The sequence below is a fragment of the Taudactylus pleione genome, unplaced genomic scaffold (assembly GCF_031769625.1).
Source record: "Taudactylus pleione unplaced genomic scaffold, aTauple2 ptg000556l, whole genome shotgun sequence".
Classification (NCBI taxonomy): Eukaryota; Metazoa; Chordata; class Amphibia; order Anura; family Myobatrachidae; genus Taudactylus; species Taudactylus pleione.
In genome coordinates, this window is record NW_028284958.1 from 22,077,220 (window position 1) to 22,102,351 (window position 25,132).

At 42.8% G+C, this 25,132-nt stretch overlaps 1 protein-coding gene across 4 annotated transcripts in view; it reads right to left on the bottom strand.

The window, feature by feature from the left end:
* Nucleotides 1-9,763: 9,763 nt before the first annotated feature.
* MEGF11 (multiple EGF like domains 11) overlaps nucleotides 9,764-25,132 on the bottom strand; it is a 386,527-nt gene continuing 371,158 nt past the window's right edge. For 3 of the 4 annotated variants that reach the window (XM_088452756.1, XM_088452754.1, XM_088452753.1), the window contains 2 exons: nucleotides 16,447-16,653; nucleotides 9,764-10,726 (listed from right to left, as the gene is read on the bottom strand). In XM_088452756.1, coding sequence (XP_088308882.1) covers nucleotides 10,551-10,726; nucleotides 16,447-16,653 — 383 coding nt within the window. In that variant the 3' untranslated portion in view covers nucleotides 9,764-10,550. The remainder of the gene's footprint in view (nucleotides 10,727-16,446; nucleotides 16,654-25,132) is intronic. The other variant, XM_088452755.1, reaches the window with a different exon arrangement.

Below are 25,132 nucleotides of genomic sequence, written 5' to 3' on the forward strand. Positions count from 1 at the left end.
TAATAGATGGACGCAGTAACTACAGCCGCTGCCTTTTGTATGCAGTGGCTGTGCTAAAATATGCTAATGATGCAGGAGGCGTTTTGTGTAAATAAGCAGGTTTCTCTGATCCGATACTGCATTTGAAGAGGCAGCATCGGATCACTCTGCGTGACCATCGGTCATCTGAGTAACCTTCAGGTTACTCCAGGGTGGTCGATGTTTTCATGCTGCAGGGGCCAAGCAAAGCTGCATTGGAAGACACAGACACTGACCTCATTGTTAATTATGCTGTGGCTTAGGAGGCATTGCAAGTCATCTCACGCATGTGCAGATCTCTCACCATCGGAGATGTATGTAAACCATCGGGTTTGAGTAAATCTCTAAATTAGGCCCATATTTGTTTGTGTATGATTGTACAGAATTTGAGAATCAAGAAATGGATAGCTGCAATGCTTAAACCTACATAGAAAAATGTATACTTTATATCAGGGGTGGGGAACCTTTTTTCTGCCAAGGGCCATTTTGATATATATAACATAATTCACAGGCATGATGCAGGCCACACCCCCTCCACGTGGTGTCACATGGGGGCGTGACCACAATCGCCGGTGATTACAACAATGCCCGGAGCATCCTGTGGAACTGTAAGGGCAGTGGTGTGACCATCTGAATCGTCCTAAGGATGCTCCCGGTGGCACTGCTGCATAGATTCTGGCTGCAGTGTGCCATTCTAGGCACCCTGCTAGCCAGATGAGGCTAGCAGCAAAAAGCTCTAAGGGCCAGACCTAATTATTCCGAGGGCCTGATACAGCCCCCGGGCAGGAGGTTCCCCATCCCTGCTTTATACACACATGTAAGGACAATGCTCAGTTAGTGCTTGTTCAGAAGCTTTGAAATAATTTTAATGCCGTGTTCTAACTGGGGGTGATTGGAGAAACGCAGGCCTGTCAGTGAGTTTGAATGCGATTGCATACGCAGCTTGAGTATGTGTGGCAGTAGGCGTCTTGATGCTGGCAGTGCGACGGCATTGTGATGGCATTCATTAGCATATTTATGCAGCAGACCTGTGTCCAATTACGGCACTGCGATCGCAATAGCAATCCTTAAAGAATCAGGCCCTAAGAGCGATGTACTGGAATATGCGTCTCCTGGCTTATACAGGTAGCTACAGTGATCCCAATGCCTATAGCATTGCTGGAGCAGTTTAATAACATTAGTTGCCATTGGAATGTTGCATGAGCACATGGTATTGAACAACGTTTCGCAGACTCAGTTCCTCTTGGAACTCTAATGTGAGGTACACACTGGAACGATTTCACATTCGACTCTCCTGACAATTTTCATAACGATTGAGAACACATTATATTGTGCATTCATACTAAACCATCATCGTTTTTATACACACGATATGTTTGTTCAGAGGTTCGTGAGCTACCAATTGTGTCTCTGTATACACTTAGATTGTCCGTACACACTACAAATGACATATATTACGGCAGATGCAATTATATCTGAAAGATATCGGTACTAGAAGTTTTGCATAATGAATTGGGTGTACACACTAAATGATTGACTTGACATGTCATCGGCTCTACACACAATGTATCGTCTAGTGGTTTTTAAGGTATCCTCAGGAATTAGTACCACCTGTAGATCTATTATTGGTCACCAGTGCTCCTCTAGTTGATCTGGAAAACATACATTGTTAAGCAGCACCTTAAGGCGACACTGTGCCCTGTGCTGGCCCCGCCCCCTAAACACATGACATTGTCACCTGGGGGCTGGCGGCTCTCTGTAGTAGTGCTGTCGTTGGAGTGTCCTAAGTTCTACAGGCTGCCTGCCCAGAGCATCTCTTTGATGCTCCAGACAGCTCTGCAGTAGCACTACTGGCAGCTGGGTGCCGTTCCAGGCACCCTGCAAGCCACATGCAAGTGCCGTAGGGCAGCAACTGTGCCACGGGACAGCACAGGTCACACCGTTCTAGTTATGGCCTTGCTGTTAGGGTTCTATGAGGGCCAGGTGTAAGAAACAGTGTAGAATTGCACCTGAACAAGCATTTTAATATTTTTTATATCCTTAGCAGCAGTGACATGCGATGAAGTCAATGGCTGAGGAGGCACACAGGGATGGGTCTGAGTGCCAGGAGCCTGTCTTACCCCTTACTCACTGTAATCTTCCCATCACTATACTATGCTGCTGGGTCTATTGATTCTCCCACCTGCATCACAAACTCTCTTCCTTCCCCTGCTGCTGACTGAGCTCTGGTGGGTCTCTGAGCCGTGCACTTCCTGGTCACATGACACATCCAAGGTGTCACACAGTGAGACATGCCTCTTTTGGCACTCTTTCTGTTCAGTATTACTGGCTGTGGCCCCGTCCCCAACTCTGCAAGCAGTGTCTGGGAAGTGAGGCTGAGCTCTTGTTGCCTCACCTCTCGCCTTTGCCCAGTTTTAACTAAAAAAAATATTACAATAAACAAATGTTTGTTATAAATATCTTTTGTATTAGTCTAATTGTTTTTATATAATGCTGGAGTATGATAGGGGAGGGAGTGCTCTGCCTCCCCTGCCTGCTAAGCAGGCCCACCATTTACATACTGGCTATAGCTGTAGGCTTCATTCCCACTGGCATTGGATGCGTTAACACTAGAAATAATAATGTTTTGCTAGTGGTTAAGAGATTTGGTTTTATTTTAGCATTACAACGCATTTGGACCCACTGTGTTTCATAAACCACTAGCACCGTAGATTAAAATTGTGAATAGTTGTGGGCTCATTAGGAACAATGATTTTTAGTGTTGCATTTGTCAAAAATGAATTATTGAAATGCCAGGCAGTCTGTACCCAAACACCTTCATCAGCATAATACTTCTTGTAAGAATTAGACTCTCGGCAACCAGGAAGTCCTCGGTTGAGTCTCCCATATTCAAAATGCTTGGGACTGGGGTTTTTTTGGATATCGAAATATTCTGTATTTTGGAATATTTTCATACCATAATGAAATATCTTTGGAATGAGACCCAAATCTAAACACAGAATGCATTTATGTTTTATATACACCTTATACACAGTCTGCAGTTAATTTTATACAATATTTTAAATTTTGTGCATCAAAAAAAGTTTGTGTACATGAAATTAATTTGTTTCATATACACCGTATAAACACAGCCTGAAGGTTATTTTATACAATATTTAATAATTTTGTGACTTAAACAATGTTTGTGTACATTGAACCATCAGAGAGCAAAGGTTTCATTATCTCAGGCATGATAAAAATATTCTGTGTTTCAGAATATTCCGTATTTTGGAATATTTGGATATTGGAGACTCAACCTGTAAAACCCTCAGGAACAGCCCCGCTACTCATAAATACAGTATTTAAAACCTGCAGTCAGTTCACTTAACTAATAAACTACATGAGTGATGATGGGTTGTTAATGATGAGTGGATCCTGATCTATAATGGATTGTATGTTTCCCAGTGTTGTAGTCATTGCTGCCTGTGTATAAAGCTTTTTCTGAGAGCTGTTGTCGCCTAGGTTTCCTGGATAAAACATAACACATGTAGATTTGCAAAAGTGAGTCCTTATTGTAGTCTGGCTAAAGAATATCTTCCAAGTAATCCCTAATCATGTTGCTTTCATAAGCAAAGCAAGAATAGCTGTAATGCACTAAAACAGACTCCCCATAAGATGGGATTCTATAGCAATAAAACATTTATCTTCCATTTCATGACAATGTCAGGAGAAATTCCCATTAAATAGCTTTTATTTTTTTTCTCCTTTCCCATTGTCATATCATTAAGAGCTAACTAGATCTGAGCGCTTTAAGCTGGGTACACACGTAAAGATTTTCTGTCCAACCATCCAACTAGTTGATTGGTTGATATGAAAATCTGGTAACATGGGAGTAACCGATTATCAGTTTTTGTTCCTAAATGCCAGAAAACAGATGAAAATAGTCGTCAGACAAGTTTGTTAAATGTTTGATCCAAATAATTTGTTCAAACAACAGTTTTTGTCCATTTTCCGGCGTTTGGGAGCAAATTGCTTATTGTCATTTACTTTCATACCTTACCAGATTTTCATTCCAACCAATCAACTAGGTGGATGGTTGGACAGATAATCTTTACGTGTGGATGCACTAGAGGTAAATTCACCTGGTCCCTCCATGTCTCTGGCAGTTACAGACTCTCCCCAAGTGCTGATTGTGTAGTTTGTGCGATTTCCCTTGCAGGAAGGTTGCTGCTTTCCTGTTTCTTATACTTGTTTTGCAATGTGTTCGTTGAAGCTGAAATCATAACTTACCACATGAATCTCACAATACATAAGTGAGCAAAAGAAACAAAAATACCTCTTGGATTTTGTGACATGGGTCTGATGGAGCCAAATTGCAAAACATTTCAATTGAGTTCTTATGTGGGAATCAATTTGTTGTTGTGTTTTTTTCTATATGGGCAAATAAGACAAAACAATCTGGACAAGTTCTTGAGTTAAGTTTAGTGAATGAATCACTCATTTTACATTACATATAAAGATCTTCTATTTTAAAACAAAATAAGTTGCTATTTTTTTCCCATGGAAAATACTACTGGAATCATTATTTCCCTGTACTCCTTATTTCAGAGGTTCCCACATGCGGTCCTCAAGGCACCCCAACAGTTCAGGTTTTAGAGAGATCCATGGTTGAGCACAGGTGGTTAAATCAAATTGACTGAGGTACTAATTAAGTCACCTGTGCTCAACCATGGATATCTCTAAAACCTGAACTGTTGGGGAGGCTTGAGGACCGCATGTGGGAACCTCTGCCTTATGTTCTCAAGACAAACCCATAAGTATTGGAGAGTTTTCTTTAGAACACCAATTTCAAATGTGATTTAAAATAGCACCTTAAACATGATCCATATACATTGACAGTCTGGGCACAGTCTGAAGGGTGTTTGGTGCAGGTTGACTTATTTAAAAAAACAAACCTGTTTTAAAAGTAAGGAATAAGCAAGCATCGTCCATCGTACCAGGGACACTGTTTCTCACACTTAATTTTCTACCTGACGTGACCTGAACCAAGTTATTCTTTAAGCGCAGCACTAAATGCATGGACAGGTCAGGTTGTGGTCTCTGGTAAAAGGTGAATTTTGTAACATAGGATGTCTTTTTGATTGTGTCCGAGCAGCAGACAGTACACCAGAGGCTTCCCATCATGTGTGAGTGAAGGAGCCCCTAAGCAGCGAGTACACTTTTACACCTTGTTCCTAATTAATTATTTAACATGTCACTACTTCAAAAATGATTACATTTCTTATCTCAATGCTTTAAAAAGTAACTGGCACAGTATACACCTATAAGATTACGCCACCCAAAACTGAAAGGTACTAATGGTGACGTTCAACGTTAAAATAATACCTGAGGTGCAGTATTGCTCCTGCTCCAGGAAATACGTTCATGTCTACAGGTGCCCTGCAATACTTACCTTGCTTATATTAAATAATACTCCTCGCCGAATTTCCAATTTACGTAATTGGAAAATTGTCTGCTTATTTATCTGTTCCTGGTAGTGGTGTTGTCAAAGCAAAAGTGAGGAGAATATTGGGGAAGCCACCAGATCAGTAGGAATGCTGAATCCTAGGAATGTAATATTCAGTATTCTTGTGTAAAGTTAAATTTGTTGTCCTTTAACCTTTTCATTCTTCATTTCTGCTAGGGAAGTAGGCACATTAGTGTAGCAACTGCAAAGGCTTATTGATGGAAGGGCTTACAGTCTTAAGGCGGGTATCCACTAGTAATATGCTCCATGAGCGATATAGTGTTTGCCCTCCCCGGGCTCAATGCCGTTAACGATATTGAGCATCCACACTGAACGATATCGTTCAGTGACGTCACCCAGGGGTGTATCTAGTGATCCAAGCGCCCCTGGCAATGTAATGGACTGGTGCCCCCCACCCCCCCTATGCAGTGCCTCCAATAGTAATCCCCCTATGCAGCATTGCCCCAGTAGTAGCCCCCCCTATACAGGGCTCCCAGTAGTGGCCACCCCCATAACTTGCCCCCAGTAGTGGCCACTCCTATGCAGTGCCCCCCAGTAACGGGCACCCCCCCCCCATAAAGTGCCCCCAGTAGCTGCCATCCCCTATTTCAGTGCCCCCCCCCCTGTAGTGCCAGGCTCACACACACAAACACACACACAAAGAACAAAAAAAAAATTCCACTTACCTGATCCCCGCTCCTGACGCGACCGCCGCTGTCTGCTCTGAGTACCGGCCGCTCCTCTCCTGCATGGAAGAGACGTCATGACGTATGACATCTCTCCCATCACATGCTGTGGGGGGAGCCGGCATACGGAGCTCATTAGTGAGCTCCAGCCGGCTCCCTCCGTGGACGACGCAGCAGCAAATGAGAGTCTGTCTGACTCTCATTAGCTGGCTGCTATTACAAACACACAGCCGCCGCTGGTGGCTGTGTGTTTGTAAACGGTGTAGGGCAGACCGCTCTCACTGCGGTCTGCCCTACACTTGTGGGGCCGGGGGACTCTTGGCTACTGGTGGCGCTGCCGGACGACGCCCCCCCCTTTGGTTGGTGGCGCTGCCGGACGGCGCCCCCCCTTTGGTTGGTGCCCCTGGCGAGTGCCATCCTGGCCAATGGGTAGATACACCCCTGACGTCACCCTCCCTCATCCCTGTACTTGCAGAACCTGATGATATCGTCAGGTTGCCCTGCAAGTACGTGCGATGAAAGATATCGTCAACGACCAGCGAGAGTGCGCATCGCTGGTCATTGACGGCATACCCGCTGGACGATATTGCGGACGATGAAAGATATTATTCGAATAGTCTAGTGGATACCCGCCTTTATAACCAAAAATAAATGACAATTAACCCTTATATACAGTATTCTACAGCAACTTAAATTGTCAAGTTTCCCTGTAATATTAAGACAAGCTGCCTCTTATCGTACCTGGTTCTAATGTAACCAGAAGCAAAGTACTGTGTAAAGGTTTCTTGAATAAACTCTTACTATATAAAGCTATTAAACATTAAATATCTGCAGCTGCAGAATAACCCAAATACACATCTGAAAGTGCTGAGCAGTATCTGTGCCCATACACCTGTCTGTGGCCATTTTACTGGGTGGAGGATCACGTTTTGGAAATTACAGCAGCATTTCAAAATTCCCTTGAGACATCCACCCTCCAGCAGAATGTGAGCCATTGTTCTGTGTATTCTCTATTGCTATAACATGTTTCCTCCTGCTCTTTGCTGAATCACACCTCTGTGCAGGCAGAAAGACCAGTGTCTGCTATAATGTGTGTCAGACTGACTCACCTTCCCTGCCCTGGAATCTAGGTGTATAAAAGCAGCGATACACTTGGCAGGACAGGTCGATCCACTTGCATTTATGAATGAATGCTTATTGCTTCACAGTTCTTACAAATAAAGGCATCAATGATGGGTTCAGTACAATATGAGCAGTAGTTCTGTGGGAAGGAGTCCAAGGTTGATACTTAGGAGATATTTTGAAGTTAAAGTGAAGGATACCTTTCCAGAAGTACTAGGCAATGTATAATGTTACACCTCATTGCACTCTAGATCTGCAAACGTAAAATAGATTTAACATGGCAACCAGTAAGTGCTGTTCAGTTGATTCTGGACTATAACCTATCATTGATGCCTTTAGTTGGCCACTGATTGGCTTCCGCTCTTAGAGCTGTAGTGTCATACAGTGATACCTCTTTCACACAGGATTTCTTTCAAATCCTGGCTTTTACCCAGCATTTGAGTGCCGGTTCTTGCCTGACCCACCTTTACTGACTCTGCGACCCTGGTTAAAAAAAAAATAAAAATAGGGCTGGAGACCTGGGAATTACGACCCGGGTTGACCCTTTCACACAGTAAAATGACCCATATTGATCAGCAAATTACCAGGTAAATGTGCTTTACCCGGTAATTTCGTTTTCTGTGTGAAAGGGGTATTAGTTACACAATTGGCTGCCTATTTGGCTTATCAGATGCAGTAAATTTGGGGTGCAAACCTAATTTAGGCGACCTCTATGACAGGCCTGGCCAACTTGTGGCTCTCCTGCTGTTGTGAAACTACAAGTCCCAGCATACTTTACCAGCTGATTGATGGGAGGGTATATTGGGACTCGTAGTTTCAAAACCGCTGGACAGTCACAGGTTGGCCAGGCCTGCTCCATTTTATAGAGTGGCCCACAGCCTATTTCCAGCCAATCCCATGAAAATGGACAACTCCATTACAGGGAAGGCTATATACCAGAGGTTCCCAAACGCGGTCCTCAAGGCTCCCCAACAGTTCAGGATGTAGAGATATCCATGGTTGAGCACAGGTGGTTACATCAAATTGACTGAGGTAATTTATACCCCTTTTACACCAGAGCAAAAACCTGGGTTTTTGCTGGGTCTACCCGGGTCGCAGCTCAGTGTAAAAGGGTCCCTGAAAAATAACGTGGGTCAAGTGACCCTGCAATCCAGTGACCCTGCAATCCAACCCAGGGTTGGACCCAGGATGGACCCAGGTAATGGTGCAGTGTAAACGGTGCAACCCGGGTTATCTGACCTGGATCATGCCTAAAATTAGCTGATTGGTGGTTGTGGAGCAGTCACCTCCCACTTTTTATGATCTCACAGGTTTAGCAGGGTAGACCTGAGTTCAGTGTGAACAGGGCTGACCTGGGAGTAACCCAGATCGAAGCTGCAGTGTAAATGGGTCTGACCAGGGTTGGAACCCAGTCCAAAAACCCAGGTTGGACCTGGGTTTTTGGTGGAAAAGAGGTATAAGTCCCCTGTGCTCAACCATGGATGTCTAAAACAGGGGTTGGGAACCTTTTTTCTGCTGAGGGCCATTTTGATATATGTAATATTAATCGCAGGCCATGCCCCCTCTGTGTGATGTCACTGAACATCCTGAGGATGCTCCGGGGAGCTGTAAGGGCAGTGGTGTGGCCGTCTGAAGCATCCTAAGGACGCTGCAGGCGGCACTGCTGCATAGATTCTGGCTGCAGTGTGCCATTCTAGGCATCCTGATAGCCTAATGAGGCTAGCAGAAAAAAAAGCTCAGAGGGCAGACCAAATGATTTTGAGGGCCTAATGCGGCCCCCGAGCAGGAGGTTCCCCATCCCTGCTCTAAAACATGAACTGTTGGGGGCCTTGAGGACTGCGTTTGGGTACCTCTGCAATACACTGCACACTCAGTGGCTACTTTATTAGGTACACCTGTTTGTTAATGCAAATATCTAATCAGCCAATCATGTAGCAGCATATCAATGTATACAAGCAAGCAGGCATTGTCAACATGTTCAGTATGTGGGGAAATTGCGGATCATCTAAGATTTTCAGAACAAGCTTTAATGCTGAGCAAAAGGAAAAACATCCAGTGAGCAGTCCTGTGTGTGAGAGCAGCTTGTTAGTGACAGAAGTCAGAGGAGAATGGCCAGACTGGTTCTTGGTGACAGGAAAGTGATAATCACTCGGGCAGCCGTGAATCACAACTGTGGTATGCAGAAGAGCTTCTCTCAAAGGATGTTGAACCTTAAAGAGGGTGGGTTACAGCAGCAGCAGAAGACCACACTGAGGTCCACTTCTGTCATATACCGTGTGTGTGTGTGTGTATATGTGTATATATATATATATATATATATATACACACAGATACATACACGCGTGCGCACATTCATACAGGAATGATACAGAAAAGTGATAGTTTCAGCTTGTGACATAACAGAATTGCAGAAATTCCAAAGGAAAGAGAGTCGAAGAATAAAAAGCCTGTTTTTATTTTCAGTAAATAAGTGGATCAGTTCTCTCTGTAATCGGTCAGTTTGGTCTGCTTCTGTGCCAGAGAGGTGAGTCAGCGCATGAGGTCATCTAGAAGCTCTCATTGTGCCTCACAGGAGTCACAGGTCCTCGGTCACTTGGTTAGGTCTTATTATAACAATGTCATTTCCAAGCTGAGTGAGTGCCCAGCGCGACACCTGTCTGTATATAGCTCACATTTTGGGAATAATTGCACCTGACTAGAACGTAGCTGTCTAACTGAACGCAAATGGACCAGATGCAAAACTACAAGGATTGTCTGACACGTACCTTGCCCAGGAGTATTCAGTTCTAGCATGTGTGCAAGCTTCCTCTTGGTCAGTGCTAGTATATGGCTCATCCTAATGAATATTTAAGCAGTATTGTATTTACCATCAAATCCATGAACACATCAGCATTTCCCTCTACACGCTGACTCTTATTGGGGAATGACATATATACAGTTGTTTAGAGAAAGCTGCACTATATACATGTATTTACATAATACCTGTCATTGTGTGTAAACTGCAATTTCAAGAGCTCGCTATCTTTGTGACATCGCCTGGATTAGTCTCCATGTGTACTCTTAGAAGGATGGGTGGTAGCTGGTGTATATACACGCATACACAGAGACTTGTTCTATAGATACATCCTATTTGTATAAAAGATTCTCCTAATGACATCATGCATGTGTCCAGTGGTGCCAGCCCCCTACAGAGTGGGCAGATTGCAGAATGCGTTAGGTCTGTCGCTGTCCTCACACTTCTATAAAGACTGCTTATCCATCTGCTTATCCCAGAAAGTCCCGTGCAGGGGGCTGTGCCGGACGGGTAGCAAGTCGTAGTGGCTGGGAATGTGGCTGTTCCGTGGCAAGTCATATGGGTTCTGCATGTAGTTGGGGATCTGGTGTTCGGCGTCCTGGAGCAGGGTGAGCGTAGGCTCTGTGAATAGACAGGGAGAGCATGAAGCACAGTCTTATCATAATAACACACCCAGCCATCCTTCCTGCTCGGCTTGCTGTATACATCATTCCATCCCCTCCTTCCATGTTGTTTATTTGTGTCCACCCTGGGGCATGTACTGCTAGGATACAGAGACCAAACATACCCACTTCTAAACTGACACACTCACAGCAAGGAACAGCATTCACCCAAACTAACATTCAGAGACTAGACGCTCACTACAAAGCTGTGCCATGAATAAGTTATTCTGTATCGTACGTCTAGATCAAATGGATTTAATTTGGAAACAAGTTACTCTGAAAAGGATAAGAGACATTATAATTACTACACTGGCTGTGACTCCTTCAGTGCTGCAGATATTGTCGCACTATATTTACAGCAAGAACTTGGTCATTGGGTGTTTTATGTCAATCCCTGAGGCAGCAATAGTCTTGGCTTACAATCAGGCATCAATGAAAGTAACCAAATTATTATTAACTACTCAACTGGCGGAATTTGTCCCTTCATAACCAGACCAATGATTAGGATTTGGACATGTGTCAGTTTCATCTGATTATTTTTTTTCTTTTTTTTTTAAGTCTACCCCAACAAAGTGTAGATAGGGTTTTCATTTAGTGACATACTGGAGCAAATAAGTTTTTATATTATGATTTTTAGATATGGAAAAGATCAGCATAAATAACAAAAGATGAGAAAAAAACTGTATCCGGATTGTTTGCATCAGTGTAATGATACCAAATATGTGTACTTTGTGCATAGTCTGAAATGATAGGGACCAAAGACCAAGCTAAGCATGTGTGAGGGAGCAGCTGTATAAAATTGTGGTGACAATGACTTTGTATATAGGTTTCAGATCGGTATGTATTGCCGGCGGACTAAATGCCGACGTTGGAAGCCCGTACCGTCAGGATCCCGACTGGGGATGTTAAGTACCCTAAACCCCCCTCTCGGGTGGTGACTAACCCTAACTTCCCCCTTCCCGCAACCTAACCCTCCCGGGGTGGTGCCTAGCCCTAACCCCCCCCTCGCCTAACCCTCCCCGGGCGTGCCTAAAACTCTTTAATGTGACCTTGAAATCAAGATTCAAGTAAAAAACAAATATAAAATTTTTAGGGAAAAGCAGTTAAATACAAAACCTACAATACCCTGGTTGCGTAAGTGTTTATACCCCCAAACTAGCACATTTTGCTTTTAGGCAGTGAGTCTTTTTGAATTGGTTTCTGTCAACTTCAAACACAAACTGCAAATGGGTGTCCTGTGCACGGACTTCATTAGGTCATTCCGCAGGTCTTCAATGGGACTGAGGTCTGGTCTGTGACTGGACCTTTCCAAGACTTTGAGAGCCATTAATTATTCTCTGTAGTCTTGCCTACATCCCCTGACCCAGCTGAAGAGAAATGGCCCCAAACCATAATGCTGTCACTGCTGCAAAAATGCCTTTTAGAATTAATTCCACAACGTTCAACAAAATCCTGCAGCTCTTACAGTGTCATTGTGGGCCTCTGGTGAGTTGTCTCCTTGTCCTGTCATCAACTTTGAAGTTGTGTCCTCATCTTGCAATGTCCATGTTGTGCCACATTATCTCCAGTTACTGAGCATAGAAGTCACAGTGGGGGAGATTTATTATAGTGGCATGGGTCGTATAACTCTTCCTCCTTCGCCTCTTTATCGGGGCATAGCAGGAAGCAGTACCGGAGTGCGGGAGTGAAAACTTCCCCCTCCGGTGATCCCTGCCAGACCCCAATGCTGATGCGCTGTGTCTCACCTCCTGGCTGGCTCCAGTGGGCATGGGGGAGATCTCGCAAGCAGCCGCCACAGCCAGTGAGATGCAGCAACGACAGCTGCAGCTGCCAAAATCGATAGCTGCAGCTGTCGGAACATTCATACATTGGCTGGCACAGCGGTGTGCTATCTTGTAGATAGCAGCACCGATACTGACGAGGGTACTTAGCCACCCTGTCATTTAACACATTAACCCCACATTAATACATGGGGGAGAAGCGGTATCTGCAGGACATAACGTGCACAGATACTGCTAAATCCTGTAACGTAGCATCATACATCTACCCCAGTGACCCATAGTACATATGATGCCTTTGAGATTCCATCTCCTTATTGGAACCTTTCAACAATGGGATGTTTTTAAAGCCTGGTGGCTCTTCCAGTAGGAGACAACCAAGAAACCTGCAAGGAAATCCTTCCTGTGCACCGGATCTTTATTTGGGGATAATAAACAACCACTGTCATAGCTGGCAGGTGCATGCTCATTACCTTTGAACATGATTCTGAATGTGATTGACTGACTGTGAACACAGCTACAGCCCCATTATGAAAGGGTGTGCACAATTATGCAACCAGGGTATTGTAGGATTTATATTTCAGGTTTTTATTTCTAAAAATTATATAATTTTTACAACTTCAAGTTTGTTGGTTTCAAAGTCGGAATATCCACCCTCCTCCTCCTTCATCTTGGCTTGTTTTCTATTACTGTTATTCTAGTTTGCATGCATTTGCCCTTATGAGCTCTCAGACTACGTGAGGCTGCCATTGTCTCTATGTACCCGAGCTTTGAGGCTCTTGTGTTATTTGCCTTCTATCTCCCCACAGTAATTTCCCAAGTTGCTTGTAAACTGCACTTTGTCTTTGTACAGATTACATACAAAAAAGTCTGACATAATTTATCTTGATTTCATCACAAAAATTAACTACAAATTCATTAAGAATTCTGTGACTGTGTAGTTCAGCAATAAGTACAGTTCCCAAGACTCGCAGACCTTGATGTACAGGAAGGTAAAATGGAGGATGTGAAGACAAGCCTTACAAACCGCATTGTTCCTCACGCCATGCAACAATTACAGCCTCAACTGCTTCTATCACTGTCTAGTTATATGTAAGCCCATTCTATGAGTACAAAGTACTGTACATAATGTAAATACTGTGTCAAGGCAGCCGTCTATGAAATAGTGATAGCTGGAATATTTACAAGCTGCCCCTGACTGGTAAATGTAATCTGTGTCTCAGGACACTTTTGTGAAACTTAAAGTGAACTCGACACCAGAATTTTTTTTTTACATATATATTGCTTTTTCCTCTACAGCTTCTGTCGCTGCTAAACTAAAACTTTGTCTTTAAGCTCCATGTTGGATTTGTGAACATTTAAATCTAATGAACTCAATCCAATTGGAAGACGTTGATTCCCTAGTTAACCTTTTTTGATCCAGCATCAATGTTATTACTTAGTTAACACTTTATGATTCTTGGAACAGGTTTATCTGGAAATTTTTACATCAGGAGTTAATCTGGGATTGAAGTCGGTTTATTTGGACACATAACTGATAAAGTGTATATATGCAGACACTTGGTACAGCCATGGGGACCAAGTTTGCCCCTAGTTTTGGTAGTTTTTCCATTGGTCAATTTGAAAAAAACCCATATTGTCTTATACGCATTTATGCGCAGGATATATTATTAAGTATTTAGAGAGAATTAATTCTGAATCATAGATGTATGAATCAACACTGATAGCAGAATTGAACTGTATGTGATTCTGTAGGATGCCTAATTTATTTGGTTATTGGTTTTTACATTGATGTCCATATAAGATTTTATGCACCAAAGTATTTGTAGGTTCAATATATGCGACAAATCAGCTTTTTAAAACATACGCTTAAGTATGCATTCCAGGAGATTTTTGTATTTATGTAGAAAGTACTATACATGTAATACAGTTATATACTTGTAATAACATTTATGTTACATGGAGAGAGATCACTATACAGATTTTTTTCATTTCCACTCTCTCTAGTTCAGTAAAACTTTAGATGTGTTATGTAAATGGATGCATACCTCAGCACTTTATATAATGTTTTTATTGCTGCATGTAATGAAGTGCAGAGAAATGAGCTGCAGTATGAGAGTGTTCACAAAATAAAATAGACGGGTTTTATTAAGCACTGATCTAATATAAAATGTGCATTCATTTTTATTTTGAAGTTTTCCCATTGAAGCTAATTAAAGGATGATACTCATTTCATGCTATGCTAATCAAACGTTTCAGAGGCCTGCTGAATATTTACAAGAAAGGTCACTCTGTTCTTTGTGGTGTCTCACTGACCTCCCTTACATATACCAGCAAGTGATGCTATTAGGGTTTGCTTGAATAGACAAGAACATAAATCTAGAACATAATTGTTACGAGTCCCTATTTGTGCAGATTCTTGAGGTATGGAAACATCATGGCCGGCTGGTGGGAATGAGACAGAGTCACACTGGGCCTTTGTCCAAAGGAACAACATCATATGCAAGATAGCTAGATAATACTTAAGTAAGTTTGCAGCTCTTTCATGATCCATGATTATTCCATCATATAATGGATTTTCCTGGATTTTACAGACTGCTAACATAATATGGGGTCTGAGCAATCATGTATGGTAGCCAGTGACGTGCGGTAAGGTCAATGGCTGGGGAGGCACAAATGTATAAAAACAGTCTTTATATCAAAACTCTGGAGCATGAAGGGAAGGGAATATGACAGGAGAGGCTCTGCCTCCCCTGACTGCACGTACTTGATGGTAGCCTATGGAATATCAAATTTCGGAGAAAATGTATTAAACCTTGTAAAGAGTGGAGAAGTGAACAAATGGAGCAGATGGCCAGATCAACCAATCAGCTTCTACCTATCATTTAAAAAAATGTACTGGATAACAGGGAGTTGATTTGTTACTATGGGCAACTTCTCCACTCTTTAGACAGTTTGATATAATTCCTCCTTAAAGGTTTATGTATCAAGCAGTGAAAAGTGTGGAGAAGTGGACCAGTGAAGAAGTTGCCCATAGCAACCAATCAGCAGCTACCGATTATTTTATAGACTGTACTTGATAAATGCTGATTGGTTGCTATGGGCAACTTCTCCACTGGTCCACTTCTCCACGCTTTTCACTGCTTGATACAAATCCCCCTTACTACCCTAAATTGAACCCTATACTAGACTCATTTATATAGTAATTGCAACAGTACTCCGATACATGAGACACAGAGACAGCAGAGTTATGAAATGTATGCAGTAAAAGTCCTTTTTGGATATATGTGGAGACATTTTGTGGCAGAGGAGAGGGAAGGAAGCCTTGGTGTCAGGACAGAGAACTCGAGAGACACAGAAGAAAGGAGTATGTAGCTACTAGATACACAGACCAATGAAGATGCTTCTTCCTGGAAGGAAAACATTGGCCCGACTTTGTTGATAGAGGAATAGCAAGAAAAAGAGAAGATACAAGTAACCGAGATGTTGGCAGGTGGACAAGTGAGCATAGCCAATACTACCGCTGCCGGCTTGTCCAGCTCAGGTTGGGCCAGAGATTGCGTGCAGGCTAATGAAAGAACAGCATGTGAGAATGGCATTAAAGTGTACCCTCTGTCTACACACTGGGGAGGCAGCCATTTTCTGGGCTGGACCTATCAGTCTACTAGGATACACAAATCTTGTTTCAGTTAACACAATGGCTGCCTCCCATTGGAGAAGGACATGGGTGCACTTTAAACATCCTGAGAAAAGGAAAAAAGAGCATCTGGTCATTGGGGCCGGTGCAGTAAGCTTAGACAAACAGCAGGTCATGCATAAAGTAATGTGCCGGTGTCAAGCTGACTGTGGTAGTGGTAGTGTGTCATGCATGTTTGCAGCTGGCATGGAGACTGGCACTTACCCATGTCATACACATTTTTGTTAGCTTTGGATGAGGGTGGCATATCTGAGTATGGGGCATCTGTATGGACAGGAGATGTCATTTCCACGTAGCTGTTCTCTGAGTGTTTGGAGTGCTGCGCGGGGGGGTCTGTAATGGTGGCATAAGGGTTCTCACTGCTGCTCAGTGAGCAGGTGCTGGAACTGCACCCTGACTCTTTCATACAATCTGCAAAAAGCAACAAACACAAGTCAAAAAATCTTGGGGGATAGACTAGAGCTCAGGAGGCAGCAGGAAAAAAAGGCAGGAGGAGGAAGCCCTGGAGGTTACAAAAAAGAATATATATATATATATCTCAAGAGTTGGTAAGTCAGGGGTAACAAATGTGGAGGGTGTTAGGGGAGGGCTGGGTTTTGTTGCAGACAAGTTCAAGGGCAAAGCTACACATAGCATGACCGTGTGCAGCAAAAATATCCCATGCAATCGCATGTGACAAAAATGTATTTGTAGTGTTGATTTTATCCAAGACAAAATTCTGTTTTGCCCCGATCCTTGTAACTGAGTATTATTTATGTTCTTGCAGTACTAGTAGAAGGGGCCATGAAAACACATTATAAATAGGAGCTTCTGCTGCTGCTAGGCGTAGTCACAGCATAAAGATAGGACCAGTCTATACTTATTTTTCTGCCTAGGGAAGCCTATTCTGTAACAATTTAGAAAATAAAATATGACTTTTGCCCCTCCAAGTCAAGGAAGTTAGCCTACACGAATCCAAAGAGGTTTGGCTTTCATCTATGTAGCAACTGCGCTATCTATGTCTATGTGTGGCAAATATGTCTGTGTAGTTCCGGACATGAGTACCTGGGCCATTGCACCTGACTACAGTACATAAGGTGGAAGTGACACAAGCTACATGTACAAGCTACAAAAGAACAAAGAAGAGAACAAGCGCTCTTCTACAAATACTTTGCACTGAGGGCTGCTATAGCTGAGTAGGTCACCCCACCTACATATATGCGAATGTAAATAGTGCAGAGAGCTAGTGCTACCACTGCATCCTGTTATCTGAAGTGCTCCGTTCCGGGATAGCGCAGCTACTTTGATCGGAATCTGCCACATCGTGGAGCCGGTAATTATACAGGATCACCTGGCCTACTCTGACCACTATACTGCATAACAGTGATTTCAGCAATGATATTCTGACCGGGATACGCTGCACCAGAGAGAAGGTAAACTCCTTTTTCACTTTGGAAACTGACATCCGTGGTTTTTGCTTGCCTTGTCGGGTGAGAAGCGCCGTAGGTGAACAAAAGTATTTAATTCAGATCTACTATCAAATGCCAACTACACTATATAGACATACCTTTGCCACTTTGCTGGTTTTTCCTTATTAGTAGGACATTGAATCAATTTTTCATTCTATATTTTTTTCTATATATGTTTTATGTTTGTATTGTCTAATGTCTGTATACAGGTATTAGAAACCCATTTTAACCTATAATTGGCAAGCAATAGTATTGCCATTTCTTAATGCTAATTTTTATTGAAACTTTTTATCTATTCATTATTCAATAAATTGATATAGAAAGTGACAATTTGTGTCTGCTTATTATCACACGAGTGAGCGCTAGCTCTCTGCACTATTTACATTTACAAGCTACCAAGAAGTAAGTATAATATAATAAGTCAATATAAAGAATGTTTTTCAGGTTAATTTCGTTTTCCCTGAGGACAAAAAGGTCAAGTGTTAAGACATGGATTGTATAATGTGGAAAAGGCCCCAATGCAGGGAGAGTCCTACAATAGCCCAGTGGTTATTCTGCAGGGTCAGGAGAGTTACATAGAAAATGTAAACTGACTTCCTGGGCTTGTCGACAACTGTGCCCTACTTAATGAAATCTGGTGGCGACTTTGGTGGAAATTTATTAAATCCTCTAAAGAGGTCAAATGGAGGTTTTGCCCATAGCAACCAATCATATTGTAGCTATCATTTTATAAAATGTACTAGAAAAACAATAGCTAGGCTCTGATTGGTTCCTATGGCAACACCTCAATCTGTCCTCATTAGAAGGCTTGATAAATCTCCCCCTTTGTGTGAGGAGTAAAGAGCAGAAAGAATGAGAGGCAGTGAGCAAGCGGGTGCATAAAACAGCATGCACAGGGCGAGGGATGAGCAGGAGAACAGTGTTTAGAGGCGAGGATGTTAGCAGACAAAGAGTGGCACACACAGGCAGAGGGGTACAGAGGCTTCCTCTCTCCTCCCAACACAGCAGCATGACCTGCCAGCTGTCTCCTTGCCAAACTCTTGGCACACATCCATATACAATCACATTAACACAGGCACCGTTTCTCATTTATACATGAGTAAATTACACATCCACGCAGATACAAAACATTATTTAATCAAAAACAGCATGACATATAATATATAAAAAGGTACACATGTGGCATTGTATATATGGATAAATGTATTTTAAATAATATTTATTAAATGTGCCTAATGCTGTCATCACTTCGGTACAATCTGGGAGCATTTATCTAATATTATAAATAGAAATCTCTGCTGTAGATAATCAGTCGCCCCGGAGTTCATACCCCTCCTTGGAATACAGTCATTATGTCGACATTTACAATGTCGACAGTTCTGTCATGATTGAACCTGTTGGCATCTGCAAAATGTCGACATGTTCACAATGTCAACATTCTGCACAGACCGGAGGGATTGGCTTAGGCTGTGAGAGCGTGGTGATTAGGGTTGAGCTATGGGAGGGGAGGTAGGGTTAGGGACTAGAGGGAGGGTTAGGGATAGGCTAAGGGAGGGGAGGTATGTATAGGCGATAGGGTAAGGATTAGGGAGAGTCTACGGGTTGGGAGGTAAGTATAGGCAATAGAGCAAGGGTTAGGGATAGTCTAGGCACTGGTTGGATTAGGGATAGGCGCTAGGGGGAAGGTTTGGGATAGGCTACAGGTTGGGAGGTAAGTACAGGCAATAGGGGAAGAGTTAGGGATAGGCTACGGAAGGGGAGGTTGGGATAGGCGCTAGGGGGTATGTTTGGGATAGGCTACGGGAGGGGAGGTAAGGATAGGGGAAGAGTTAGGGATAGGCTACGGAAGGGGAGGAAGGGATAGGCACTAGGGGGAATGGTCAAGGATAGGCTCCGGGAGAGGAGGCAGTGTTAGGCACTATAGGGAGGGTTAGGGATAGGTTCCAAAAGAGAGGAAGGGATAGGCACTAGGGGAAGGGTTAGGAATAGGCTACGGGGGGAGGTAGGGATAGGCGCTAGGGCATGGGTGGGCAATAAGTGGCCCTCCAGGTGTTGTAGAACTATACATTTCAGTATGCCTTGCCACGGTTTTTCTAACTGGCCATGCTAAAACTGTAGCAGGGCATGCTGGGATTTTAGCTCAACAGCAGCTGGCGGTCCACTTATTGTTTGGTGGAGCGTTAAGGATAGTCTAAGGGAGGGGAGGTAGCATTAAGCGCTAGGGGGAGGGTTAAGGATAGGCTACGGGAGGGGAGATAGGGTTGGGCACTAAGGGAAGGTTGATGATGGGCTACGGGAGAGGAGGTAGGTTTAGACGTTGAGGGATGGTTAAGAATAGGCTATGGAAGGGGATGTAGGTTTAAGCGCTGGGGGATGGTTAGGGATAGGCTACGAGAGGGGAGGTAGGGCTAGGCACTAGGGAGAGGGTTAGGGATACTCACTGTCAGAAGCGCCGCTGGATGAGCTGGAAGTCATCATGAAGTATTAGGTAAGTCACCAATAGACGACCAGGAACGTTTTGTCAACTTTCTAAGCATGTCGACATTTCATTAGTGTCGACATGATAAATATACCACACCCATCTGCTCAACAACATCCAATGTTCCTATAATCTACACTACGAGAAGCATGATCCACTCATATTGTGATACAGATACTGAGGAGTATGAAGACCCTATGTGACCCACAGTAACAAATCAGATGTTTGCTTTAGTTTTCTAACCATACTAGAAAAATGACATCCGATAAATAGTTGTTATTGAATACACCAGCCTATTGCAGCTACTTCTTCCTAAGTTCCTCCACTGACAATATTATTAGGTTTTACAGTTACTGGACTTTACTTACCGTAAGTCTCTGCATCATTGTCAGGCCCTGGACGTTTATTAGTACTTCACTTGCCAAATTTGAAGGACTTTGGTGACAAGCTAAGTGTATTATGGTTATTGTTGATCTATAAAACATCTAAGGTCAAGCTATAAAGTACAGTTAATGTATCTATATATAGCATCCTAGCAATGCAGTGCCAGTAACCAAGCACATGCCAGTCCTTAGATCTGAATGGTATCATGGCGTGTCATGCATCCACAGGAACGTCAACTAACTATTTTTTTATTTTTTAGGTGTGCTTGACTACGTTCTTGGCCCCCTAATGCACTCAGTCTTCATCTACTGCTTGCCCATGATGTCCTCAGCAGTCAAGTAGGAGGGATAGAACAGCCTGTAGCCAATCAGATCATTGTAATAGTCACAGCAGCAGGAGATGAATGAGCTGCTCTTGTAGAAAGTAGAGACCTGTGTACTCCCGTGACTGTGATAGAGAGGGCAGGGCTGTATGTGACAGGGGCAGTGTCACAATGTGAGGAGAGAATGGAGACAGCAGGAAGCCACAGACTGCAAGTTACGTAGTGGATGGGTCCGGGTTCCCAAACAGCACAGTGATGTGAGGCTCCTATCAATCTATCACTTTCGCACATGGTTATCCTCTAGTATTATGTGATGAGTGTTCCAAGCAAGTTCCATGGAAAGTGAAAACAAAAATATAGATTTAAAAGCTAAAACAAGTGGGTCACAAAGTAGACTGCTGAAGAAGCCACAGACACTGGCAAAACGTGTGACAATGTATCACGTGTGATTACCTCTCTTATTTCACTCCCTAGCATATTAATATATTTCTTACCCACTTTTTCACCTGTTACTATGTTTTTGTTTTCACGGAACTTTAGGAGAACACTCACCAGACAATGATAAAGTGTATCATTATGGAGGATTAGCTCTTCACAATGAAAAGGAATAAGTATTCCTTTACTATTCCATAGGTGGAGAAAGTCATGTATCAGTGCAACCTCTAAAAAACACTTAAGACAAGTATAGAAATCCAATCAAATGGATGCAAAAAATCTGATGTAAAATGCATGTACTTCACTGGGGGACAATAATAAAAACTGATAGAGGGTGCAAAAGCAATTCTGTAGCTGTGGGTGAATTTTTAATATGAAAATAGGACAAAATTCAGAAGCAGGAACCATTTTGAGGAGCTCACTAATCATTATTCATTCACTAACACTACTGTTGCGTTATCCATACTGAAACCAAGATACAGTCAGGTGCATAAATATTGGGACATTGACATAATTTTCATATTTTGGCCTCTATTCACCACCACAATGGCTTTGAAATGAAACAAACAAGATGTGCTTTAACTGCAGACTTTCAGATTTAATTTGAGGGTAATTACAAATCAGGTGAACGGTGTAGGAATTACAACGGTTTCTATATGTGCCTCCCACTTTTTAAGGGGCCAAATGTAATGGGACTATCAACTCAAAAGCTATTTCATGGACAGGTGTGGGCTATTCCCTCGTTATTTCATTATCAATTAAGCAGGTAAAAGGTCTGGAGTTGATTCTAGGTGTGACATTTGCATTTGGAATCAGTTGCTGTCGACTCAATATGAGATCCAAAGAGCTGTCACTATCAGTGAAGCAAGCCATCATTAGGCTGAAAAATCAAAACAAACCCATCAGAGAGATAGCAAAAACATTAGGTGTGGCAAAATCAACTGTTTGCAACATTCTTAAAAAGAAAGAACGCACCAGAGAGCTCAGCAACACCAAAAGACCCAGAAGACCATGGAAAACAACTGTGGTGGATGACAGAAGAATTATTTCCCTGGTGAAGAAAAACCCCTTCACAACAGTTGGCCAAATCAAGAACACTCTCCAGGAGGTAAGTGTATATGTGTCAAAGTCAACAATCAAGAGAAGACTTCACAAGAGTGAATATAGAGGGTTCACCACAAGATGTAAACCATTTGTGAGCCACAAAAACAGAAAGACCAGATTAGAGTTTGCCAAACAACATCTAAAAAAGCCATTACAGTTCTGGAACAACATCCTATGGACAGATGAGACAAAGATCAACTTGTACCAGAGTGATGGGAAGAGAAGAGTATGGAGAAGGAAAGGAACTGCTCATGATCCAAAACATACCACCTCATCAGTGAAGCATGGTGGTGGTAGTGAAATGGCGTGGGCATGTATGGCTGCCAATGGAACTGGTTCCCTTGTATTTATTGATGATGTGACTGCTGACAAAAGCAGCAGAATGAATTCTGAAGTGTTTCGGGCAATATTATATGCTCATATTCAGTCAAATGCTTCAGAACTCATTGGACGGCGCTTCACAGTTCAGATGGACAATGACCCGAAGCATACTGCAAAAGCAACCAAAGAGTTTTTTAAGGCTAAAAAGTGAAATGTTATGCAATGGCCAAGTCAATCCCCTGACCTGAATCCGATTGAGCATGCATTTCACTTGATGAAGACAAAACTGAAGGGAAAATGCCCCAAGAACAAACAGGAACTGAAGACATTTGCAGTAGAGGCCTGGCAGAGCATCACCAGGGATGAAACCCAGCGTCTGGTGATGTGTATGCGTTCCAGACTTCAGGCTGTAATTGCCTGCAAACGATTTGCAACAAAGTATTAAAAAGTGAAAGCTAGAGTTAGGATTGTTTAGTTTGTCCCATTACTTTTGGCCCCTTAAAAAGTGGGAGGCACATATAGAAACCGTTGCAATTCCTACACCGTTCACCTGATTTGGATGTAATTACCCTCAAATTAAATCTGAAAGTCTGCAGTTAAAACACATCTTGTTTGTTTCATTTCAAAGCCATTGTGGTGGTGAATAGAGGCCAAATTATGAAAATTCTGTCAATGCCCCAACATTTATGCACCTGACTGTAAATACTCTCTTCCAGAATAATTGCCCAGGTGCACCTCACTTCAATCTATTATGAAGATTGTTATCAGGATCCTGGCACCAAGATGTTAGAAGCAAATTCTGTAAGGTGCGAGGTGGGACCTCCATGGCTCGGACTTGTTTTTCCAGCACATCCCACAGATTCTCAATTGGAGATCTGGGGAATTTGGAGGCCAAGTCAACAACTTGATCTCTTTGTCATGTTCCTCAGCCATTCCTAAACAAATTGTGCAGTGTGGCAGGACGTATTGTGCTGCTGAAAGAGACCACTGCCATCAGGGAATACTGTTGCCATGAAGGGGTGTACTTTGTCTGTAATAATGTTTAGGTAGGTGGTACATATCAAAGTAACATTCACATGAATGCCAGGACCCAAGGTTTCCCAGCAGAACATTGCCCAGAGTATCACATTCTCTCCGTAGGCTTGGCTTCTTCCATATTGCATCCTTGTGCCATCTCTTCCCCAGCTAAACCACGCACACACACCCAGTCATCCACATGATGTAAAAGACAACGTGATTCATCAGACCAGGCCATTTTCTTCCAATGCTACATGGTCCAGTTCTGACGCTCACGTAGGAGATTATGGCGGTGGACAGTGGTCAACATGGGCATTCTGACCGGTCTGCAGCTATGCAGCACAATACACGGCAAGATGTGATGCACGGTGTATTCTGACACCTTTGTATCGTAGCCAGCATTAACTTTTTCAGTACTTTGTGCTACAGTAGCTCATCCGTGGAATAGGACCTTTGCTCCCAATGCACATCAATGAGCCTTGGACGCCCATGACCTTGTTGCCGGTTCACCAGTTGTCCTTACTTTGACCACTTTTGGTAGGTACTAACCACTGCATACTGGGAACACCCGACAAGACTAGTCATCTAGTCATCACAATTTGGCCCTTGTCAGAGTCTCTCAGATCCTTACACTTGCCCATTTGTCCTGTTTCCAAAGCATCAACTTCAAGAACTGAGTGTCCACTTGCTGCCTAATATATCCCAACCCTTGACAGGTGCCATTGTAACGAGATACTCAGTGTTATTCACTTCACCTGTGAGTGGTTTTAAAGTTATGGCTGAGGAGTGAATGAATATATTTTCCAGTGGAATATTAAACTATGTTTTATACAGTTGGTGTATATGCATCCTCCAGAATTGTGAAATTCGTGCATTAATTTGTTGCTACATTTTCTTTTTCACAGGTTAGCTGTCTACCAGGATGACAAATCCCCCATCCGCAGAGCATTTGTCAGCACCAAATAGGGAATTTATGGAATATTCCGAGACTGTGTTTTCCCCAATCAACCAGGAGAATTGTGGAAGGAGCACAGACATTGGTAGACTCAATGCTACAATATCACGTCACTGCCTAACATCCTATTAAGTGACCTTATATTGGTATTCAGATTTTCTTAATCACTGACCCGACGCTGCTGTATACGTTATACACACAGGTTTTACCTTCAAACCCAGAGATTGAGGTAATGTATTACGCTGGTTGATAGAGGCAGGCAAAATAAAAGTAATTAATGGTGGCAAGCCGGAATTATCTTGATAGATAGTAAATTATTCAATATCTTTTGCAATTAACTCGTTTCAACCCTGGGTACTGTAAAATTATTGTGATATTAATGCTTGCCTCTTATAAGGATAATACATGGCCAAAATCTCAGCATC